General features: G+C 38.3%; 1 protein-coding gene across 6 annotated transcripts in view; it reads right to left on the reverse strand.

The window, feature by feature from the left end:
* Positions 1–19,235, reverse strand: part of LOC108272567 (NACHT, LRR and PYD domains-containing protein 12) — a 133,427-nt gene extending 114,192 nt beyond the window's left edge. The window contains exons 1-7 of one of the 6 annotated variants that reach the window (XM_053684311.1): positions 19,049–19,235; positions 18,108–18,224; positions 17,156–17,209; positions 15,133–16,914; positions 14,565–14,759; positions 13,900–14,073; positions 12,259–12,432 (exon numbers count right to left, since the gene is read on the reverse strand). In XM_053684311.1, the coding sequence (XP_053540286.1) occupies positions 12,259–12,432; positions 13,900–14,073; positions 14,565–14,759; positions 15,133–16,914; positions 17,156–17,209; positions 18,108–18,224; positions 19,049–19,101 (2,549 nt within the window). In that variant the 5' untranslated portion in view covers positions 19,102–19,235. Of the gene's footprint in view, positions 1–1,594; positions 1,738–3,297; positions 3,434–12,258; positions 12,433–13,899; positions 14,074–14,564; positions 14,760–15,132; positions 16,915–17,155; positions 17,210–18,107; positions 18,225–19,048 lie in introns of those variants that run through there. The other 5 variants (XM_053684312.1, XM_053684310.1, XM_053684307.1 and 2 more) reach the window with 5 other exon arrangements.
* Positions 19,236–20,791: the final 1,556 nt, after the last annotated feature.

Genomic DNA, 20,791 nt, shown 5'->3' on the forward strand with positions numbered 1-20,791 from the left:
AGCAGGAATCAAGGTCACGGTCACAGAAAACAGGGTCGATATTCAAAACAAGAAACATAAACTATAGCGAGGAACTGGGAGCGGAGAAACCAGCGTGGACTAAATGTACTATTATAAACATGGAACATGACATGGACAATAAATAGGATTGTGATTAACTATCGTAAGGAATCTAATCTAAACTAAACTTATCTAATCTAATATTCCGCGCCATGTGCTGGGAGACGCGCGGTATATATACAAACACAATCAGCATGTTGATTGCTGACTGCTGACACCAATCTAGACACACGTAAAACAACAGCCAATGACAGAACAGGGAGGAGACATAACAGAAACATACCAAAAGCACGTGTCCAATGTACACAATGTCACGATTTTCAACAAACGAAAAGCAGGTGCTCGCGCACCTTGCTCGTGCACGCGCGCCCACATGCTCTCCAGTGCGCTGCTTAAAGGGGAAACCGTGACACTTTCTAACAGAAAAAGGAACAATGCATCATCCCAATAGACTAATCCTGTTTCTCATCACAGCAGCTGGTATCAAATAAAATGGGATTAAACAAAGGACTCAATTCATAAAAAATGTTTTGGATTATAGTCAGTATAATAAATGTTATTATTATACTTCTACTGAGTATATTATTATTATTATTATTATTATTATTATTATTATTGTTATTATGCATACACTTTAATAGTGTCACAGCTCGGTCCGATCAGAACTCAAATTCCCAAGATGCAATACTCACTTCTCAGGCACGCATGCGCTCACCATCCCCGGAGTTCTGATCAGACACACCTGGCACCAATCACACACACACACACTAGTACTTAGGGAAGACATCCACCCAGGATCTGCGCGAAGTATACGCTCAGTAAATTAGTTTGCTGTGTTACCAAGCTCTTCTAGTTCATTGTTTCTTATAATCTTCAACCCTCGCTTCTCGTCTCGACTACGCTATCTGGATACCCCCATTTGTATTGTTCGCCCGATCGCTTGACCCTTGCTGACTCTACGACTACGCTTCCGGAACTTCCCGACTCTACTCTGTTCACTTGCCGCCCGCGCCTGCTTCCGTAGAAATAGTTCCTGTTAGAACTTTTTTTCCCATAGAAACATCCTATTCGAATTTCAGAGACTACAGATTATTGGTGTTATTTGATAGAATATGATAAATGTGAGGAAAAAATATATAAACTTTGATTATGGCCCTTCAGGGTCTCACAAAAATGCTGAAGTGGCTCAGGCAGAGTTTGAGTTTAACGCCCCTATTGTACTGATACTGCAGTGGTTTGATTTGTGTAAACACTGTCTCGTCAGTAACGTCTTCTGAAGCCTGTATACGGATATGTCTCATATCGTGGCTTTAGTGAATTGTCTCATGTCTCTTTACTGTTCGACTGTATGGTTAATTTTCATAAGGACATCATTTTACTTACAATCAACAGAATCTAGCAGTTTTTTCAAGTGATGACTGCTAAGTTTTCAAGCTTAGTATAAATTTTTGTTAAATTATTATTTTCATATATACTCACTACATATTTCAGTTATGAACATTTAATGACTAAAATACTAGGACATGTAGCTTACTGGTTTTTTGAGGGTGGCGTCACATTATCTGTGTCCAGATCAGGGCTCTCCATGTTTGAATATTATTGTATACACAGACAGCTCATGGACACACAGCTGAGTCCTGAAGATGCTGATGGCTTCTGCTGGAATTACTTACACTCCTAGAAAACACAAAACAAACACACAGGTAAAGTTGGGGGAAAATCTTTCACATCTCTCAACTAAAGAAAATGTTGCTCCTAAAACAAAAGTGTGTGTGTGTGTGTGTGTGTGTGTGTGTGTGTGTGTGTGTGTGTGTGTGTGTGTGTGTGTGTGTGATGAACAGTTCAATAATGAGGGGAGGGAGACCTCTGCTGGAAGCGAAGAGATATAGTTTTAAGTGTAAGCAGGTCAGCTGTGATGCTGTGAATAAAAAGGCAGAACCAGAAGGCAGCTAAAATCATTTGTAGTTAATAGAATACTTTAATCTAATACCACGTTCTGTTTAACGGCATTAAATGGGGTTTTAGTTTAAATAAATGTACTGTAAATTCTGAGCCAGAAGTCAGTAAGTCTGAAATCAGTTGTCGTAAACAGAGATGATTTCTGTGAGTATAAAGTAAGGGTGTGCCATATGACTGTTTTAGACCGTGAGCACTCCATGATCTGTATTTACAGAGGGATCACACGTACCATAATACTAAATGTATTTTGTCTGTTGTGTAGAAAATACTTAGACGTGTCATCTTGATTTATGAACCAGACTTTATTCACTAGTTCTCATGTTCTCACTGACAGACACCTGGACAATAATAACCAGTGTTTCTCATTTATCACCTAGAGTGTCTAATATTTTACCGTGTCACATTTCATTATCATTAAAACTATATGGCCAAAAAAATTATCATAACTAATTAAGAATTTTATTACAGTTAAGTCTACAGGATAGTACTGGGCTACAGGAACACGATCCTGCGGAGCTCCTAAGGGGACATGGTGCTGAAAAATAATGAGACTTGAGGAAAATTCATATTTTTATGCTTTTTCGTTCTCCGGAGAAACTTTGTGTTCTCTCGCAAACCTTTAGAGTAAAATTAATTGATCTTTATTGTGAGATTATAGTATGTCCCTATGAACTGATCTGAGTGGGTTTGATCACCTACCAATCTGAAATGTCCCTTTACTTCAGTCACAAGAAGAAATAAAATATTAACATTTTGGTGTCAGACTTCCTCTGTGAAATGAACCGTTATGAATCTACACGTTTAAAAATATATATTTATGTTTAGATTTATAACAATAATAATATAGTTTCTTAAAAGATGTTTTTAGTAAATGGATGTTTATTTGGCTTACTACTTTATAGTGTCTCTTTAAACTTGATTGATTTTTGCCATTATGTAAATGTGCTTTTTTTTTTTTTTTTTTTTTTTTTTTTTTTTTAAATAAATTTGCAAAGATTTCAAACAAACTTTTTCACGTTGTCATTATGGGGTATTGTTTGTGGAATTTTGAGTAAAATAAAGAATGTAATCAATTTTGGAATAAGGCTGTAACATAACGAAATGTGTGAAAAGTGAAGCTCTGTGAATACTTCCGGATGCACTGTAGAACTCACAGCTGATAAACAGCAGCTTTACAAGGAAGATGACGTCAGTCCCGGGGAAGTGACGCAGATTTACCGCTGCTTTTACACGAGTAAAATAAAATATAAAGTCGTTTCTGTTAAAGAAATAACTTACTTTTATTCAGCAGTCCATCTTGTGTGACATTAATATCACCGTTTCTGCCTGGTGTTGAAGTTTTCCTGCTTTTCCAACAGCGACAAAATGGAGTGAAGTCTGAGAGAGAAACTCTTTCACTTTCGGTTAAACTGACGTCACTACGCGTGACGTGTCGTTCCGCCCCGTACCTGCTGAAACCTGCAGAACGGGGCGGTGCTTAGCGTTGCTGAAAAAGAGCGATGTGACACTCACATAGAATTCTATAGGAATCGGAGAATGCGGAAATTATATAATAATAATAATAATAATAATAAATCCTACTACTACTATTAAATAATAATACGGGGTACAGTATTTTTGTATAGGTTCTGTCATTTTATTTATCAATTTCATTCATTAATTTCAGCCTAATCACTTTCCAGGAATTGCACAGAAGTGACCTGCTAAATTGAGTAGTTGCTTGCATTCATTGATTTTCACACAAGCATGCACAAGTGACTGTCTGAACATTAGATAACATCAGGATGTGAGTAACTTTAACCAGAGAAGCACAAAAAAATTATTAATGCATACATACTGTAAAGGTATTCTGTGTTAAGGGGAAAATCCCCCTTTCCTCCAAAAGTGAACATGAAGACTGATTAATACCATCTCTCCATCACTCCGCAGAAACAAGTGCTACTGTAAATGTAGTCAAAGTAGTAAACAAAGCACGTGGTGTGGTACTATTTACAGAAAATTGCTGCAAATATAGTCGTTGCTTTCGGTTAAAGTGATTCACTAGGAGTGATGTGTCGTTCAGAAAACGAACCGACTCTTTGAGTTGGATCATTTAGATTAATTTTAAATTGAATAAATAAATAAATAATAATGCTGAAGAAATTAACTCACTTCACTTTGCTGTAAAAGAGACTTTATTTATTTCTGCATGCAGCTGGAGAGATCACATGTAATCACATACTGTACATACTGTTGCATAGTACAAGCACATATTGTACAGGACACACACACACACACAGAGGGTCAGTCTTGAATTTAAATCACAATTTACATTCACTAATTCAGTCTCAGTGATCAGGACAAACAATAACATTTTATGGCTTGTGTTTTAAACTCATACACACTGTATACAGTCAGAATGCAGCGACACACACACACACACACACACACACACACACGGTTGCTCTGTATGTGAGTGTGAAGACCCAAAATATTATTAAATTACAGTTTGATTGTATGTTATAACATTAGTAATAACATTAGTAATAACAAACCAGGACTGCAATCCGAAGAGGAATAAAACACTAAAGCAATAAAACACACACAGTAATTAAACACACCTGTATTGCACAATGACATCAATAAATAAAAACACATTCGTCCATCAAACATGACATATACAATTAAACATGTTGTTTAAAGCTGCAGTATGGAACTTTTTTTTTTTGTTTAAAAATTAACATAAATCTATTATTGAGCAAGTACATAAAAAAATCAGTGTTCAAAACTTCATTCGTGACGTCATTCCCCTTTCCGTGGTTTCATCACATCCATAAGCAGAAAGAAGAGCTGACTAGAGTTGCTTAGAATTGAAGCTTGTCATCTAGATGAAAAAACAGCTGCTGTCATAACCAAGGAACCTCGAACTGCGGCGAATGCAGCGAACAAGGGACCGTGACAGAGCCGTGCTAAAACCAGAATAAATCTCAGCATGGCTCTTCAGACGTGATGAAAACTCAGAGATCTGAAGGGACTGAAGACTGACGCAGAGATGGCTTTTATTTGCTGAACAGGTAAGACTTTTCAGTGGCTCAGTATGTAACCAGCTAATTTATTAAATGTAAATTCAGATCTTAATGTAAATATCGATGTTACATTTTAATAAACCAGTTGGTTGTCAACATTAAACAGTCCTTTTTTCCCGGGGTGGGTGGGTGGGTGTATATTGATAATATTAGACCAAATATTGAGCATTGAATATTGAGACCAAACCTACCCCCTTGGCTAGCATTAGTATATTTAACCTGGAAACGGGAATATAGTACAGCTTTAAAACCATTTAAAGTACTTTAAGGACCGCTGATCTGTCTTTTTAGCTTATCTTTAAAATCTAATTAAAAGGTACATCACAGCAACATTTGATAACTATTTCTGTGAGTCTAATGCCATCATCATCAACACCATCATCATCGTCATCATCATCATCACCTTCTTCTTCATCATCATCACCATTATCACCATCATCATCGTCATCATCATCATCCATTTGATTATGTAAAGTGGGTTTAATTTACTAGTTTCATGGAGAAACCTGTTAAATCCCAAACGTAGATATTAATTGATTTGTAGCTGCTGTTATTTCAAGGCTTTTAAAAGTATGTTCGTCATGACATTCCATATGATCAAGGTCTGTTTAACGACAAATAGTAAAAAAAAAAAAAAAAAAAAGACATGAAAAAGGGCATCATGAAATAAAAATATATTTTATAATATAATATTTCATAATCATTAATTCTGTGTTATTTATTAATTAAACAAATTAACATTTTGTAACTTGTACATATATTTATTGATGGATTTACTCATTTCATTATTTACGATCATAGGCATATTTATTGAATTCATTTGAACTGAACATGTTTTAAATAAAGTTCGTGATTTCTGCACAGCACAATGTAAGGAGCACCGAATCCCTGTAAGGGCTCTTCACATCACACACCTGTCTGGACAGATGTGGAGAGCAGAGATTGTGGTCTACTAGAAGTCATACTGCCCCCTGCTGTTCATCTAAATGTAGTGCAAATGCCATCCAAGCAGAAAATCCCACCATGGTACCCTGTCTTTCATAACTGAGTCCCAAATGGCTCCATGGTAGCAGGAAGATGGTGTGATGTAAGAAATGTAGGTAGGATTGATTTAGGATTCAGCTTTTCTGTTGTATTAATGACTCAATAAATCAAGCAATAAATCACGTCAGCAATGACTTCAGCTGAAACACAGAGATTTGGAAGTTAAATATTCTCATAACTGGACTGAAGAAAAGATTCCTGACTCATGTGCAGCTTGGGGCTGTACAAACCATCACACAATCCAAACCAGATCTCAAGATCTTAACCAAGAAAAATAAACCAAATCGGTGCTTATGAAGCGTGAGTTCTCACGATTCCTTATGACAATGAAAAACCTTTTAATAAATTTAAAAAGGGACGACACAAAGGTGCAAGGCCGCAGCCCGAACATGGAAAACCACGGAACGGACACGCAGTGGCTAATTTTCCTTTTGGTAGAGTATTCTAGAAAAGGGTGTCTGTTATGATTTGGATCATTTGGATGTGGTGTTATAATCATCTAAAATGCCTTTGTACACTTCTGAGTTCATGATACCAACAATAAACACAAGTTCATCAACACCACTGTAGGAAAAACAACCCCAGGCAGTTCAGTGCTTTATCGTACCCTCAGTGTAGTTTGGCTGGGATTCTTCTCCTGGCTTTCTCTACACAAACACTCGACTATCAGATCCATGCAAGTGCAGTTTGGATTCATCTGAGAATAAGACAGTGCTCCACAAGCTATGCACGTTCTGTTGGACATTTCAAGGACGATAGGTGTATAAATATTGAAATAATACTTTACATTATCGTTAAACTGAGTATATAACTGAACCGTCATGTAAAGTGTGTTCTTTACCACTAGGGGGCGGAAGTGCGTCGAAAATTAACACCTTACATCATCTAGAGCAGGGATGACAAACTCATTTTAGTTCAGGGGTCACACACAGCCTAATTAGATGTCAAGTGGGCCGGGCCAGTAAAATCATAGCGTAATTACCTATAAATAACAATTTATAACAAGTCCATGTTTTCCCCCTTGTTCTCGTGCAAAGAAGTACAAGTACATTAAGAAAATCTTCATATTTAATGAAATATCCTTTTACAAAACATATCACGAACAAACTCAGATTTCTTAAGACAAACATGTGCAATTTGCTTCTGATTATCATTTACATGTGTGCATTACAACTGGTCACAGTGTTTGTAAAAAAGCAAAAAAGTTTAAGTCACAGGTATTTGGAACTGAAAAATAAAGCATTGCACTTTAAAATTTATGGCATCGCATGAACAATAGGATTCCACCAAACCAAACTCTTTTGTAGTGAAGCTGTAGACTAACATTAAATCGCACATTTTTTAAAACTATTAATAAAGCAAGGATTCATTTCCACAGAACTGTATTCTTTAAGTGCATTCAGTGTCTGAAGGAGCATTTTAAAGGAGTTAGTCATGTCTAGACTACTTTGTTTTTGCTCCTGAACCCTGGCATCTTTTGGTCTGCACAAGTGCATCAATATCAAGCGTCATGTCCTGAGTAGCAGCCAATGTTCATTCGGGACACACGAGTTCTGCAGCCTTCATCATCTATGTTTTAACGAACTCACATTCGGAATACCGCTTTGATGCTGATGCTAATGCTATTTCACTAGCAATTAGGTGGCTGGCTTTTACTGCTGCTTCACTGACCTCTCGGCTCCGGGTCAGAATGGACTGTTGTTTCCTCAGACCCACCAGCAATTCATTTATCTTCTCTCTTCTCAGTCGTCCTTACAAGCTGTCGTATTTTTCGCCATGACGAGTCTCATAGTGACGCCAAATATTCTATTCCTTGAGCACCGAAACTTGTTGCATAGACACCAAGCACACAGGCGCATTGCTGCCATCTGCTGTTCAGTCCCAGATTTGTGCTGCGTCTTCTACTCTGACTAAAACAGTGCGCCCCCAGCGGATAGTTTAAGAATAGCATTTTATTTAAAAATTCTAGTTCGTGTCTTTTATGCATTTTTTCACTTTCAGAATTCATCCTGCGGGCCGGATTGAACCCCCTAGCGGGCCGTACGTCTGACACCCCTGATCTAGAGCATTAGGATGTCTGTAATAACATGACTTTCCCCAAAATTGATTTCCTACTGATAAAAATGTGTTAGTATGATCAGGAAAAAAGGAAGTCAGTATCATTTAAATAATAATAGTAAAAAAACAAACAAACAAAAAATATACAACAAACATACCAGCAACAAGAAAAGTTCACACTCAACTACGTGTTTCTGGAATACTGGAATAAGACTCAAATCATCCAGACAGAAAAAAATGCATTCTTATCATATTTATTTTTATTTACATTTAATATGTATTTGCATATTATATATGACATTAAGTATTCATGTGTTTTCTGAATCTGTTTATACCCAGAATACCCAGCTTTTAAAAGACACACAGACACACAGACACACACGACGTCTTGTTGACATCTTTTTGACTGATTTACAAATTAAATCAGACTTGTTCAGAAGTTTAGTAACACCAGTGTTATAACAGGGAGTGTTATATACACTGTTAATTACATCACAGCAAATCATTCATCATCATCATCATCATCATCATCATCATCATCATCATCATCATCATCATCATGTGTCAGTGTGCGGCATTAAAACAAGATCTTCCTGTTGGAATAAATTCATCCTGTTCTTAATGTTGAAGACCTGTGTGACTTTCTGTTGAATATAATTTTCCATCATTATTGTTACTGATCATAAATCACAGACTACTGAACAGTTAAGAGAGTATGAAATCATAAATATTTTATTTTTAATATTGACCTGCATGTGTGGCTGTTTGACTGAAACTGGAATTAATGTACTGTACATTTATAATCATTTTTACCGCTAAATAATTATTGATGACCTTTGCACAGCGCTGTACAGTGTATATATGCATATATGTATAAACTGTATTTTGTTATAGATTTTATGACTTCTACATTAGAGAAAAAAAAAAGGCATGAGTGCGACAGTCAGAGGAACTGCAGCGGACTCTCCAAGATGCTCAGTAAAACTTATCAGCAAATTTCATTATAAAACTAAACAAGTGTTCCTGAGAATACTTTTTTTTCCCCCAAGGCAAAGGGTCGTCACACCAAATACTGACTTTGTTTAATTTATTACTATTTACTGCTCTTTATAGTATTTTTTTAAATGTAGAAACATGTAATTTTATTATTTTTGAAGGCATCTTTGCTTCACAGCATTTCTTTGTATGTGGCTACGTAAAAATTTTATTCAATGCGCAGTCTGTGAATAACAAGGCGCTGCTTTTATCGGATTTTCTTACAGATAAAAAGCTGGACTTGTTGTTCGTAACTGAAACCTGGCATAAAGAAAATGATCCTGTTTAATCAGATCACTCCAGCGGGATTTGGAGTATTGGCTCTCCGGAGGTTATCTGGCAGAGGCGGAGGCATTATTGTGGTTTATAAGCTGAAGTTCAACATAAACTCTGTGTCCGTTCCCCACTTTCCATCATTTTCCATCTGGGGTTGTTCCAGCAGAACTAAAGACTGTAGTGTTTAGAGTGGATCGATTTCTTTAAGTGGAATCACTCCCTTTAGCATTGATTTCTGATTGGTAATTAGCCATGCGCATTGATATGTTTCTCTCTTGCTCTGGTTTTAATACACAAGTTAACTTTACCTCCGAGTGTCTACTGTATTCTTCTCAACTTGTAGTCTAATACAAAGATACAACATATTCACTTCTTCAAAATGTACTGTATTTGAGACACAATTATTACTTAAGTAATAGAGAAGTACTTAAGTACTTAATACTTAAGTAATAGAGAAGGCACTGATCCCATACCGGGTATGATCAGCTGATACTAGCAAAGAAAAGGGATTCAGATATCAGAGAAAATGAAGAACAGATTAGATCTGATCCTGGAACCAAAAAATCTACACTATATTAAATACCAACTAAAGGACAGAGTGATAAATGTGACTTGCAGTGAGTCTCCCAGGGGCTTCTTCACATAAACTCCTCAGATGCTAATCCTGTCAGGTGAGAATCCCACCAATGCCATGAAACTGTTCCTGTCCATTTCAGCTCCGTCTTCCACTGACTGGGTCCAGCTGGAGTTCCTGTGGTTTTTCACCTGCTGATCCAAATAATCCCTCAGGTTTTCATTGGGATTGAGGAAATGTTGTCCAGGGGTCACAGGTCGTTCTACTCAGTAATCAGATGTGTATAGTCTATTAAAATCTAAAAGACAGATATCTGAATTAATAACCAAAATCTAGACTGTGGTACTTCATGATCAACAGCATGTAATCATCTCTGCTTCGAGGAAAACATTATTATCTCCTGTTCATAATCATTTAACATTCCTTCATTCTTATAGAATACACTTGTTAGAACATTTAGCTAGAACAGATGAGAACTTCCACAAGATCTAACAGGAACATGAGCAGATATTTACCATCACATCACTGCTCTTATACAATCACAGGCTGTAGAGCTTTATTTTTAAAACAGTGATCACTGCTGTGTGTTTTATCTCTTGTTCTACACGTGTATTTACGTGCAGACGTTAAGAACAAGCGGAGGGGAACTTTACAGGAATGACAGAAGACACGGTGTGGAGGTGGAGTGCTGGAAGGAGTGTCAGAGTCAAGTGACTCCTTAAATAAAATATTTGTAGCAGTGTGGCATAAAAGATGATGATTTTAATTCGCTTTTATAAGAGTGGAGAAGAAAATCTGCTGCCGATCAGAAACAGGGAGAAGCAGAGATCATCGGATTCAGACAAAAGCAGCAGTATGAAGTCAGAGATAGCAGGGTGTCACAAGGAGACGAGGTGTTCATTTACAATCACTCTCATGCACTCAGTGCTGACATTTTGTAGACTCTGTCTGACTCCCTGTCTTCTGCTTTCACACGAATTTTAAATTAATACCAAACACCATTAAAGCTAATTGTTAGAAAAAGTCTGATTGAATCGAATATAGTGAAATTTGAACCCAGTATCCGATAATCTGATATTTACTGCAACTAAAATGAAATGTACAAACTAATACTAATGTACAAAATAATGCTGATCAGTCTTTTCTTTTGTTTCAGTTTTTATCTAAAAAATATCATTACTCACATCAGTGACTGTAGTTTGTAATGTCCATCATTCTTCAGAGCAGAGAGACACTTTACTCCTGAGTTACTCATTTCATTCACAGACAGCTCCAGTTCTCTCAGGTGTGAGGGGTTTGATCTCAGAGCTGAAGCCAGAGCAGCACAGCCTTCATTTGAGATATCACAACACAGCAACCTGCAGAGACACAATGACACTCTTCACTCTCTCAGTTTATGAACATCAAGACATACTTCGCGTATCTTGAAATGAGTGTGTGTGTGTGTGTGTGTGTGTGTGTGCGCGTGAGAGAGAGAGACAGAGAGAGAGAGAGAGTGAAAGACAGAGAGAGATAGTGTGAATGTTTAAATGGTTTATTCAGTACTCACAAGAACAAGTCTGACTGTTTTATTTATGCAGAATGTGTTTGTCTGTTATTTTACACACATTCCATTGACTTGGAAGAACACTAGACCCTGTTTTATTATCATCAAAGTAAAATCATTTTAAAAATCACTCATTATTTATCATGAAACACTTAATGTTTTGACTAGAGCTGCAACAACTAATCGATAATATCAATAATAATCAATTATGAAAATCGTTGTCAATGAATCTCATAACGGATTAGATGGTTAAATGACTAACTTCTTATTTTAATTTAAAAATTCTTTATTTTGAGATCATTTGCACCATTTCCCTGCTGCTTTTAAACCCTGCATCACACACAGTGTATTTAGTTTGTGTCTGAGCTGCAGTTTGTGTGATTAGTTACAGTGTTGTAGTAAATTTCACAGTAATTTTAGACACATTTCAGTCGCATCAAGTCACGTTTTGTGCTGCAGCTTCTCGCATACGTACATCTGACCCAAAGACTCTGTGACAGATCATCAGTGTGCAGTGAAAAGAAACAATCTTCCTCCTCAGGACATTGATGATGAACCTAAAACCTCTGCTTCAGTCTCACTATTAGAGAATGTGTCTTACTGAGGAGCAGGTCATGTGACTCTCAGAGAGATGATCTTACTTCAGTATCTCCAGTTTACAGTGAGGATTCTCCAGTACAACAGAGAGACACTTCACTCCTGAGTCTCCGAGTTTATTCATAGACAGCTCCAGTTCTCTCAGGTGTGAGGGGTTTGATCTCAGAGCTGAAGCCAGAGCAGTACAGCCTTCATCTGTGATATCACAACTCCACAACCTGCAGAGACACAATGACACACTCTTCATCCACACATTTTCATTACATTAAAAATGATGTGTGGGATTTTATTATTCAGAATGACATGAGGATTTAATATCATCTGTTTATTCTAATTAACAATGTGCCTCATTTATAAAACTGGATATGAACGGGTTTGTGTGTAAATCGTTTGTACGAGCGTTTACACAAGAAATTTTCATGAAAAATCCTCTTAATTCGTATTCTACTCGTGCTCCTGAGTGTGTGTACATTTATACATAAGAAGAAGTCTTTATTTGTCACATATACATTACAGCACAGTGAAATTCTTTTCTTCACATTTCCCAGCTTGTTAGGAAGTTTGGGTCAGAGTGCAGGATCAGCCATGATACAGCACCCCTGGAGCAGATAGGGTTAAGGGCCTTGCTCAAGGGCCCAACCTTCTGATCAGTAACCCATAGACTTAAACATTATAATTTTGCCTTAACTTATAATTTGCATGGATTACTGCAATTGTATATCTGGAATATTCTGTTGAGTTTAAAGTGCTTATTTTAAACATGTTTACAGCGTTTAGCAGACCCCTTTATCCAGAGCGACTTATAGAAGTGTTTTGGAGTTTCTATCAAAAACACATCCTCATGCTAGTTCACTAGATCAGGGACTAAGAGCACCACTGAGAAAATTTGTGAATATCAGATGTTTTATATTATTGACATTTATTTAAAAATATTTTAAAAAGTGAGCCAAAACAAACCCATAAATTAAGACAAATAAAACTAATCATTAAAGCGAGTACAAAGAAAATCAGACTTTCAGAGACTTTTGTAAATCGGGTGGAAATTTCGAGTTGGGTTTGACTCACGCAAACATTTACACACAACTTTACTAAAAGATTGATAAACGACCCCAAAGTCATTAAAATAATACTTTGGGCGTTGATAGGTCTAAAGGAGTGAAAACAACTGGAGAGGTTAGTGAACAACTGTGAAAGATGGTGGAAGGTCGTCAGTGGCCTGTGTTCCCCAGAGGGAAAAAAGTAAGTAAGTGTGAGACTGATAAATTTATAGTGAAGTCCATTGGGCTGCTTCTGTAAAGCAGATCTGGCAACCCTTTTCATAGTGACTCCATTTTTTTTACCTTTTCAGTTCTGACATTAACTTCCAATTTTTATCTTTTTTTAAATTTAAAAATTCTTTATTTTGAGATCATTTGCACCATTTCCCTGCTGCTTTTAAACCCTGCATCACACACAGTGTATTTAGTTTGTGTCTGAGCTGCAGTTTGTGTGATTAGTTACAGTGTTGTAGTAAATTTCACAGTAATTTTAGACACATTGCAGTCGCATCAAGTCACGTTTTGTGCTGCAGCTTCTCGCATACGTACATCTGACCCAAAGACTCTGTGACAGATCATCAGTGTGCAGTGAAAAGAAACAATCTTCCTGAGGAGCAGGTCATGTGACTCTCAGAGAGATGATCTTACTTCAGTATCTCCAGTTTACAGTGAGGATTCTCCAGTCCAGCAGAGAGACACTTCACTCCTGAGTCTCCTAGATTATTATAAGACAGATCCAGTTCTCTCAGGTGCGAGGGGTTTGATCTCAGAGCTGAAGCCAGAGCAGTACAGCCTTCATCTGAGATATCACAACACCACAACCTGCAGAGACACAATGACACACTCTTCATCAACACATTTTCATTACATTAAGGATGATGTGTGGGATTTTATTATTCAGAATGACATGAGGATTTAATATCATCTGTTTATTCTAATTAACAATGTGCCTCATTTATAAAACTGGATATGAACGGGTTTGTGTGTAAATCGTTTGTACGAGCGTTTACACAAGAAATTTGGTATTCATGAAAATCCTCTTAATTCGTATTCTACTCGTGCTCCTGAGTGTGTGTACATTTACACATAAGAAGAAACCTTTATTTGTCAGATATACATTACAGCACAGTGAAATTCTTTTCTTCACATTTCCCAGCTTGTTAGGAAGTTGGGGTCAGAGCGCTAATACATTATTATATACTAATATATTTGTTCTGTATGTTGTACTGATTTAACTGAAAAAACGGAACTGCTCACAACTATTAACTGCAGCTTTTAGTGAGGTACTGTGTCTCTCAGAGAGATGATCTTACTTCAGATTTTTTACTTTACAATGAGGATTCTCCAGTACAGCAGAGAGACGCTTCACTCCTGAGTCTCCTAGTTTACTCCAAGTCAGATCCAGTGTATCCACAGTCAGATGCAGTTCTCTCAGATTGGAGGTTTCTGAGCTGAGCACTGAGGCCAGAGCTGAACAACCACTTTTTTTAATTGTATCACACCTGATGCTGAAGGAAATAATACGTAATGAACTAACAGTAATGCAAATTATCAAACAAGTCCTCAAACCTTTCACTGCAACTTCTCAGTTTCAAAAGCACAAACATCCGTTAGACAAAAGTCCCACACAGTCAGAGCTGTTCAGATTCGGCTTGGTGGGAGTTTTCAGCTGCGTACATCATCACACACATTGTATAAACATGGAGTGTAAGATCCGGGACACCAAATGGGAAAGCAAGAGTCTGATCTTAAATGTTCATAAGAAGAGAAAAGAAAAAGTCTAAAATGTCATGAAGAGTTAGATTCATCAGAACAGCTAAGACATTTGATTTGTTCTCTTAACACTGTAACAGTAGAACAGTTCTATTCAGATTGACTTACATTGCTTTTCTGGATGCTGCAATCACAGGCATCACATTCACAAGAATCTCCTCTCTTATGTTATCTGTAGAGCTATATTTACTCTGGTCAAATTCCTCCAGTTCCTCTGCTGATGTCAGTAAGACAAACACCAGAGCAGACCACTGTGAAGAAGAGAGTTCACTTTGTGTTCCAGATTTCAGGTAGCGTTGGATTTCCTCCACTAGAGAATTGTCCCCCAGTTCATTCAGACAGTGGAACAGATTGATGGATTTTTCTGTAGGAAGATCTCTACTGATCTTTATCTTAATGTACTGTACTGTGTTCCACAGCCCTGTCTGGGAGCTACTTCCTGTATGTGATACTAAGGTATGTAAGAGTTTCTGATTGGACTCCAGTGAGAGACCCAGAAGAAAGCGGAGGAAAAGATCCAGATGTCCAGTCTCATTATTTAAGGCCTGATCTACAGCACTCTTGTGGACAGCTGAGATTGTAATTTCTTCAGTCAACTGGTCAGAGAACTGATTAAGAACATTTTTCTTTTCCATCATGAATGTCAGGTGCACATACAGAGCTGCGAGATGCTCCTGAATGCTCAGATGAACAAAGCAGTACACTTTACTCTGGTGAAGTCCAAACTCTTCTCTGAAGATCTGCGTACACACACCTGAGTACACTGCTGCTTCTCTCACATCAATGCCACACCCTCTCAGGTCTTCCTCGTAGAAGATCAGGTTGCCTTTCAACAGCTGCTGAAAAGCCAGTCGTCCCAGTTTGAGAAGCATTTCTTCACCACTCTCCTGCTTCTTTGAGTACTTGTCTCTTATGATGTTTGTCTGAATGATGAGGAAGTGTGTGTACATTTGAGTCAGAGTCTTGGGGATCTCTCCATTCTCTTCTTCAACCAACATTCTCTCTAGAACAGTGGCTGAAATCCAGCAGAAGACTGGGATGTGGCACATGATGTAGAGGCTTCTTAATGACTTCAGGTGTGTGATGATGTTATTGGCCAGGCTCTGATCACTGATCCTCTTCCTGAAGTACTCCTCCTTCTGTGGGTCACTGAACCCTCGTACCTCTGTGACTCGATGGACACACTCAGAGGGGATTTGATCAGCTGCTGTGGGTCGGGAGGTGATCCAGATGAGAGCAGAGGGAAGCAGATTCCCTTTGATCAGGTTTATCAGCAGTACATGCACTGATGCTGATTCAGTTACATCACACACTCTCTCTGTGTTCTGGAAATACAGAGGAAAACGACTCTCGTCCAATCCATCAAAAATGAACAGAACCTTTTCCAAACTGGACATTTCTGTTTCTTTTGTCTCCTTAAAACAGACATGAAGGAGATCCATCAGACTCAGTTTCTGGTCCTTCATCAAATTCAGCTCTCTGAAAGGAAGTGGAAAAATGAGGTGGATGTCCTGATTTGCTTTCCCTTCAGCCCAGTCCAGAATGAACTTCTGCACAGAGACTGTTTTTCCGATGCCAGCGACTCCCTTTGTCAGCACAGTTCTGATGGGTTTGTCTTGATCAGATAACGGCTTAAAGATGTCATTGCATTTGATTGGTGTTTCCTCTGTTGTTGTTCTTCTGGATGCTGCCTCGATCTGTCTCACCTCATGTCCTTTATTGACGTCTCCACTGTTTCCCTTTGTGATGTACAGCTCTGTGTAGATCTCATTCAGGAGTGTTCGGTTTTCCGGGTTTATCATCACTCCGTTTAAACACTGAAATTTCTTCATCAGATTTAATTTGCACTTTTTCTGGAACTCATTTACAGCAGCAGGTTCTGGGTCGTGTCTGTGACAGGGTGAAGTAAAAAGACATGGTGAGACATGGGGTCTAATTATTAGAGTTTAAGATCACATTTTTTTCTGACTGGTTACCACAGATAATCATTCTTTATGATATTCTCACTGTGTATTTGCTGTATTCTACGCTATGTTTTCTATAATCTAATCACTCTGCAGGAAATAACAGCAGAGATGTTTATAATACCAGCACGTCAGTGTCACAGTCATGTTGTTGGGTTTGATCTTACCCTGTAGCTGTGATGATGTTCTTTTCTCTTCTGTCTCCTGACTTCTGTAGAACACTGGGAATAAAAACTGTAGCTGTTAAAGACAATAACTTTCTTCACTTTAATACTGTAGTCTAAACTTTAGCCCTAATTCTACTAAAATAATTGTAGTAAGGGCATTAATATTTAGAAAACACAGTGCTAAATACAACATCACCAACATTGTGGACCTGGAGAATAAATTGTACCCATTTTAATTTTAGGTTTTCTAGATTTTTTTCCACATTATTTACATTTAGATGTGTTAAATAACTTAGAACATGGCACCTTATCATGCAGGAAATGAAAGCTGAAATTCTGGTCTATTGTCTCATTCATCTTTTATCTCCAACCCAAATGTCTTCAGTGTCTAGCAAAAGTGCAAGAATTGGCTTCGCTGTTCCAATACTTGTGGAGGGGACTGTATATGGTCATTATGGTTTTAACAGTACATGAGGACATCATTCAGAATGAACAGATAATGTGTCCTAAATGCAAATACAGATCATTATTATTTTAAAAACCTGCTAGAACGGTTCACAGGTATAAAAATCTGTAACTCTATCCAGAATTATACTACACTGTGGATGAGATTCAGTCCATCACCTGTAGGGACAATTTAGTTATCAGTAGACCTACTGACCAACCGTGTTGACGGTTTGATTCCCAGCCCACGTGACTCCACATATTATTATTATTAGTAGTAGTAGTACTTTTAGTGTCATTACATATTGTTTCCTACAGTTTGTTTTGCTTATATTAGCATTTCTTGCTTTAGCATTTAAGACATTACCTGTAAGACATTTTGACCTTCATAAAGTTCTGTAGTATCACTAAAGACCAAGAAACTAAAATATAAATCAAAACAGCTGCTAATGATTGTGTAGCACAGCTTTTAACTGTGACTTTAACTATGAGAACTATGAGATGTTACCTGTGTGCAGACGAGGAGTCTCTGTTTCTAAAGGTCAGAGGAAAATCCATAGGCGCATCACTCTTCATAGAGACACAGCTGGGTTCTGGTGAGTCTGATCTCTTTCTCTTGAGTTTACTGTACAACATTATAGAGTGGGCATGAGACAGAATTTCATTGTCTCAATAATCAGGATACATAATACAGTGAGATATTGTACCATATCGTATATCGTGATATTTCAGTTTAATATTTGTTATGACCTCTACCTCTCCTTACACACTAGGCAGCAGCAGAGGTCGTAGCATACAGAGCAGGAAGTTTGCAAGTGGGAACCTAACTGCCTCGAAGCATGCTTACTTAATAGTCCACAGCCTTGTTTCATTTGGCTTGCATCTGTTTTTTTCTTGAAAACAATTTGCGCCTCAATTTACAATCTTTGTACATTAATAATGGTGCCATGAAATAGCTTTATGACAGTTTCACTGAAAAAGATCAAGATGTTAATAATAAGAGACAAATTGCACCTTATATAATAAATGATAAATGTGAGGAAAAAATGTATAATCTTTGATTATGGCCCTTCAGGGTCTCACAAAAATGTTGAAGTGGCTCAGGCAGAGTTTGAGTTTAACGCCCCTATTGTACTGATACTGCAGTGGTTTGATTTGTGTAAACACCGTCTCGTCAGTAACGTCTTCTGAAGCCTGTATAGGGATACGTCTCGTATCGTGGCTTTAGTGTATTGTCTCATGCCTCTTTACTGTTCGACTGTATGGTTAATTTTCATAAGGACATCATTTTACTTACAATCAACAGAATCTAGCAGTTTTTTCAAGTGATGACTGCTAAGGTTTCCTGCTTAGTATAAATTTTTATTCAATTATTATTTTCATATAAACTCACTACATATTTCAGATATGAACATTTAATGACTAAAATACTAGGACATGGTAGCTTACTGGTTTTTTGAGGGTGGAGTCACATCATCTGTGTCCAGGTCAGGGGTCTCCATGTTTGAATATTAGTGTATACACAGACAGCTCGTGGACACACAGCTGAGTCCTGAAGATGCTGATGGCTTCTGCTGGAATTACTTACACTCCTAGAAAACACAAAACAAACACACAGGTAAAGTTGGGGGAAAAAATCTTTCACATCTCTCAACTAAACAAAATGTTGCTCCTAAAACAAAATCTTTGTGTGTGTGTTTGTGGAGGTATGCATGGTCTGCAGATGGGCCTCAACTTCCTGACAGCACGCATAAACCTTGAAGCTAGATGATGCTGCCCCACAGAGGCTACATCAATAGGGGAGTGGCTGGCCAAAACGGTGGCCATGTAGACCCTGATGTAGAAGGAGCCAACCCTGCCGCGAAACGTCCTTGTAAGAACTCCAGGACTGTAGCTATTGTGTAGTTCAGTGGGTCTAGCTGACATTCCTCACACATGCTCTACATGCTCAGGTGTGAAACCAGAATCTATGAGATGGTGCCCCGCAGGGGCCAGACCCACAGTTTCCATAGTTCCGGCCGAGGGTGATAACTCATTTATATGCTACTCCAGATGAGGGCCGCTCCAGAGAACGTGAGCTGGACTGCCGTTTAAGACCGTGCCCCAGCCCAGGAGGGAGGTATCGGTCACTACCGTCTTGCGATAAGGAAACAACTCTAGAGTGTGACCCAAGGTTAGAAACCGGGGACACCTCCAAATTCTCAAAAACTGGAGGGGATGCCAAGATCTAGCTTTATCTTGCTCAGTGTTGATAGGATTGACCCTACACATGTTGGGGATAGAAATGTCCTCAACGTAGTAGAATCCTTGTAATCTCTACAAAACTTCTCCACTGCACTGGAGAAAGCATACTTTTCTTGAGGTTCAACCTGAACCCCAAGCTCTTCATGTGGGCGAGAACAACATCTCGATGGTGAATCGCCAGTTCCCTGGATCATGCTAGAATTAACCAGTCGTCCAGGTAGTTTAGTACACGGATGCCCTGGAGTCGCAAGAGAGCCAGAATGACTGAATTTGTGAAGGTGCAAGGGGATAAAGCTAGCCTGAAGGGAAGAACCCGATATTGGTACACGCTGCCTCCAAACGCAAACCTCAGGAACTTCCTGCGACAGGGCAATATTTCTATGTGGAAATATACATCTTTTAGTCACAAACCAGTCCGCAAACTGAATCTGTGGAACGATAAGTGTGGGCGTCAGCATCTTGAACCTGTATGTCCGCAGAGTACAGTTCAGATGACGCAGATTTAAAATTGGCCGTATACTCCCATCTTTTTTGTGAAAAGAAAATAACGTCTGTAAAAACCTCCCTCCCACAGGGAACGGGGTACATGTTCAATGGCCCCTTTGACCAAGAGGGATCTTACTTCCTGCGCTAACATTGGGCTCTGCACTGTGTTGACCACTGTGGTACCATAGAACCCAGTAGAGAGAACCCATGGAGACACATTTGGCAGTAATTTCCATGCTAGAGTACTTGAGTACCTGGTAGGCTGATTTGCATGTCCAAAGTGTCCATAGTGTATGAATGGGTGTGTGAATGTGAATGTGTATGTGACTGTGCCCTGTGATAGATTGGCACCCCGTCCAGGGTGTACCCCGCCTTGTGCCCCATGCTCCCTGGGATAGGCTCCAGGTTCCCGTGACCCTGAAGGATAAGCGGTATAGAAGATGGATGGATAATAATGTTTCT

Source organism: Ictalurus punctatus, chromosome 12 (assembly GCF_001660625.3).
Source record: "Ictalurus punctatus breed USDA103 chromosome 12, Coco_2.0, whole genome shotgun sequence".
NCBI classification, from domain to species: Eukaryota; Metazoa; Chordata; class Actinopteri; order Siluriformes; family Ictaluridae; genus Ictalurus; species Ictalurus punctatus.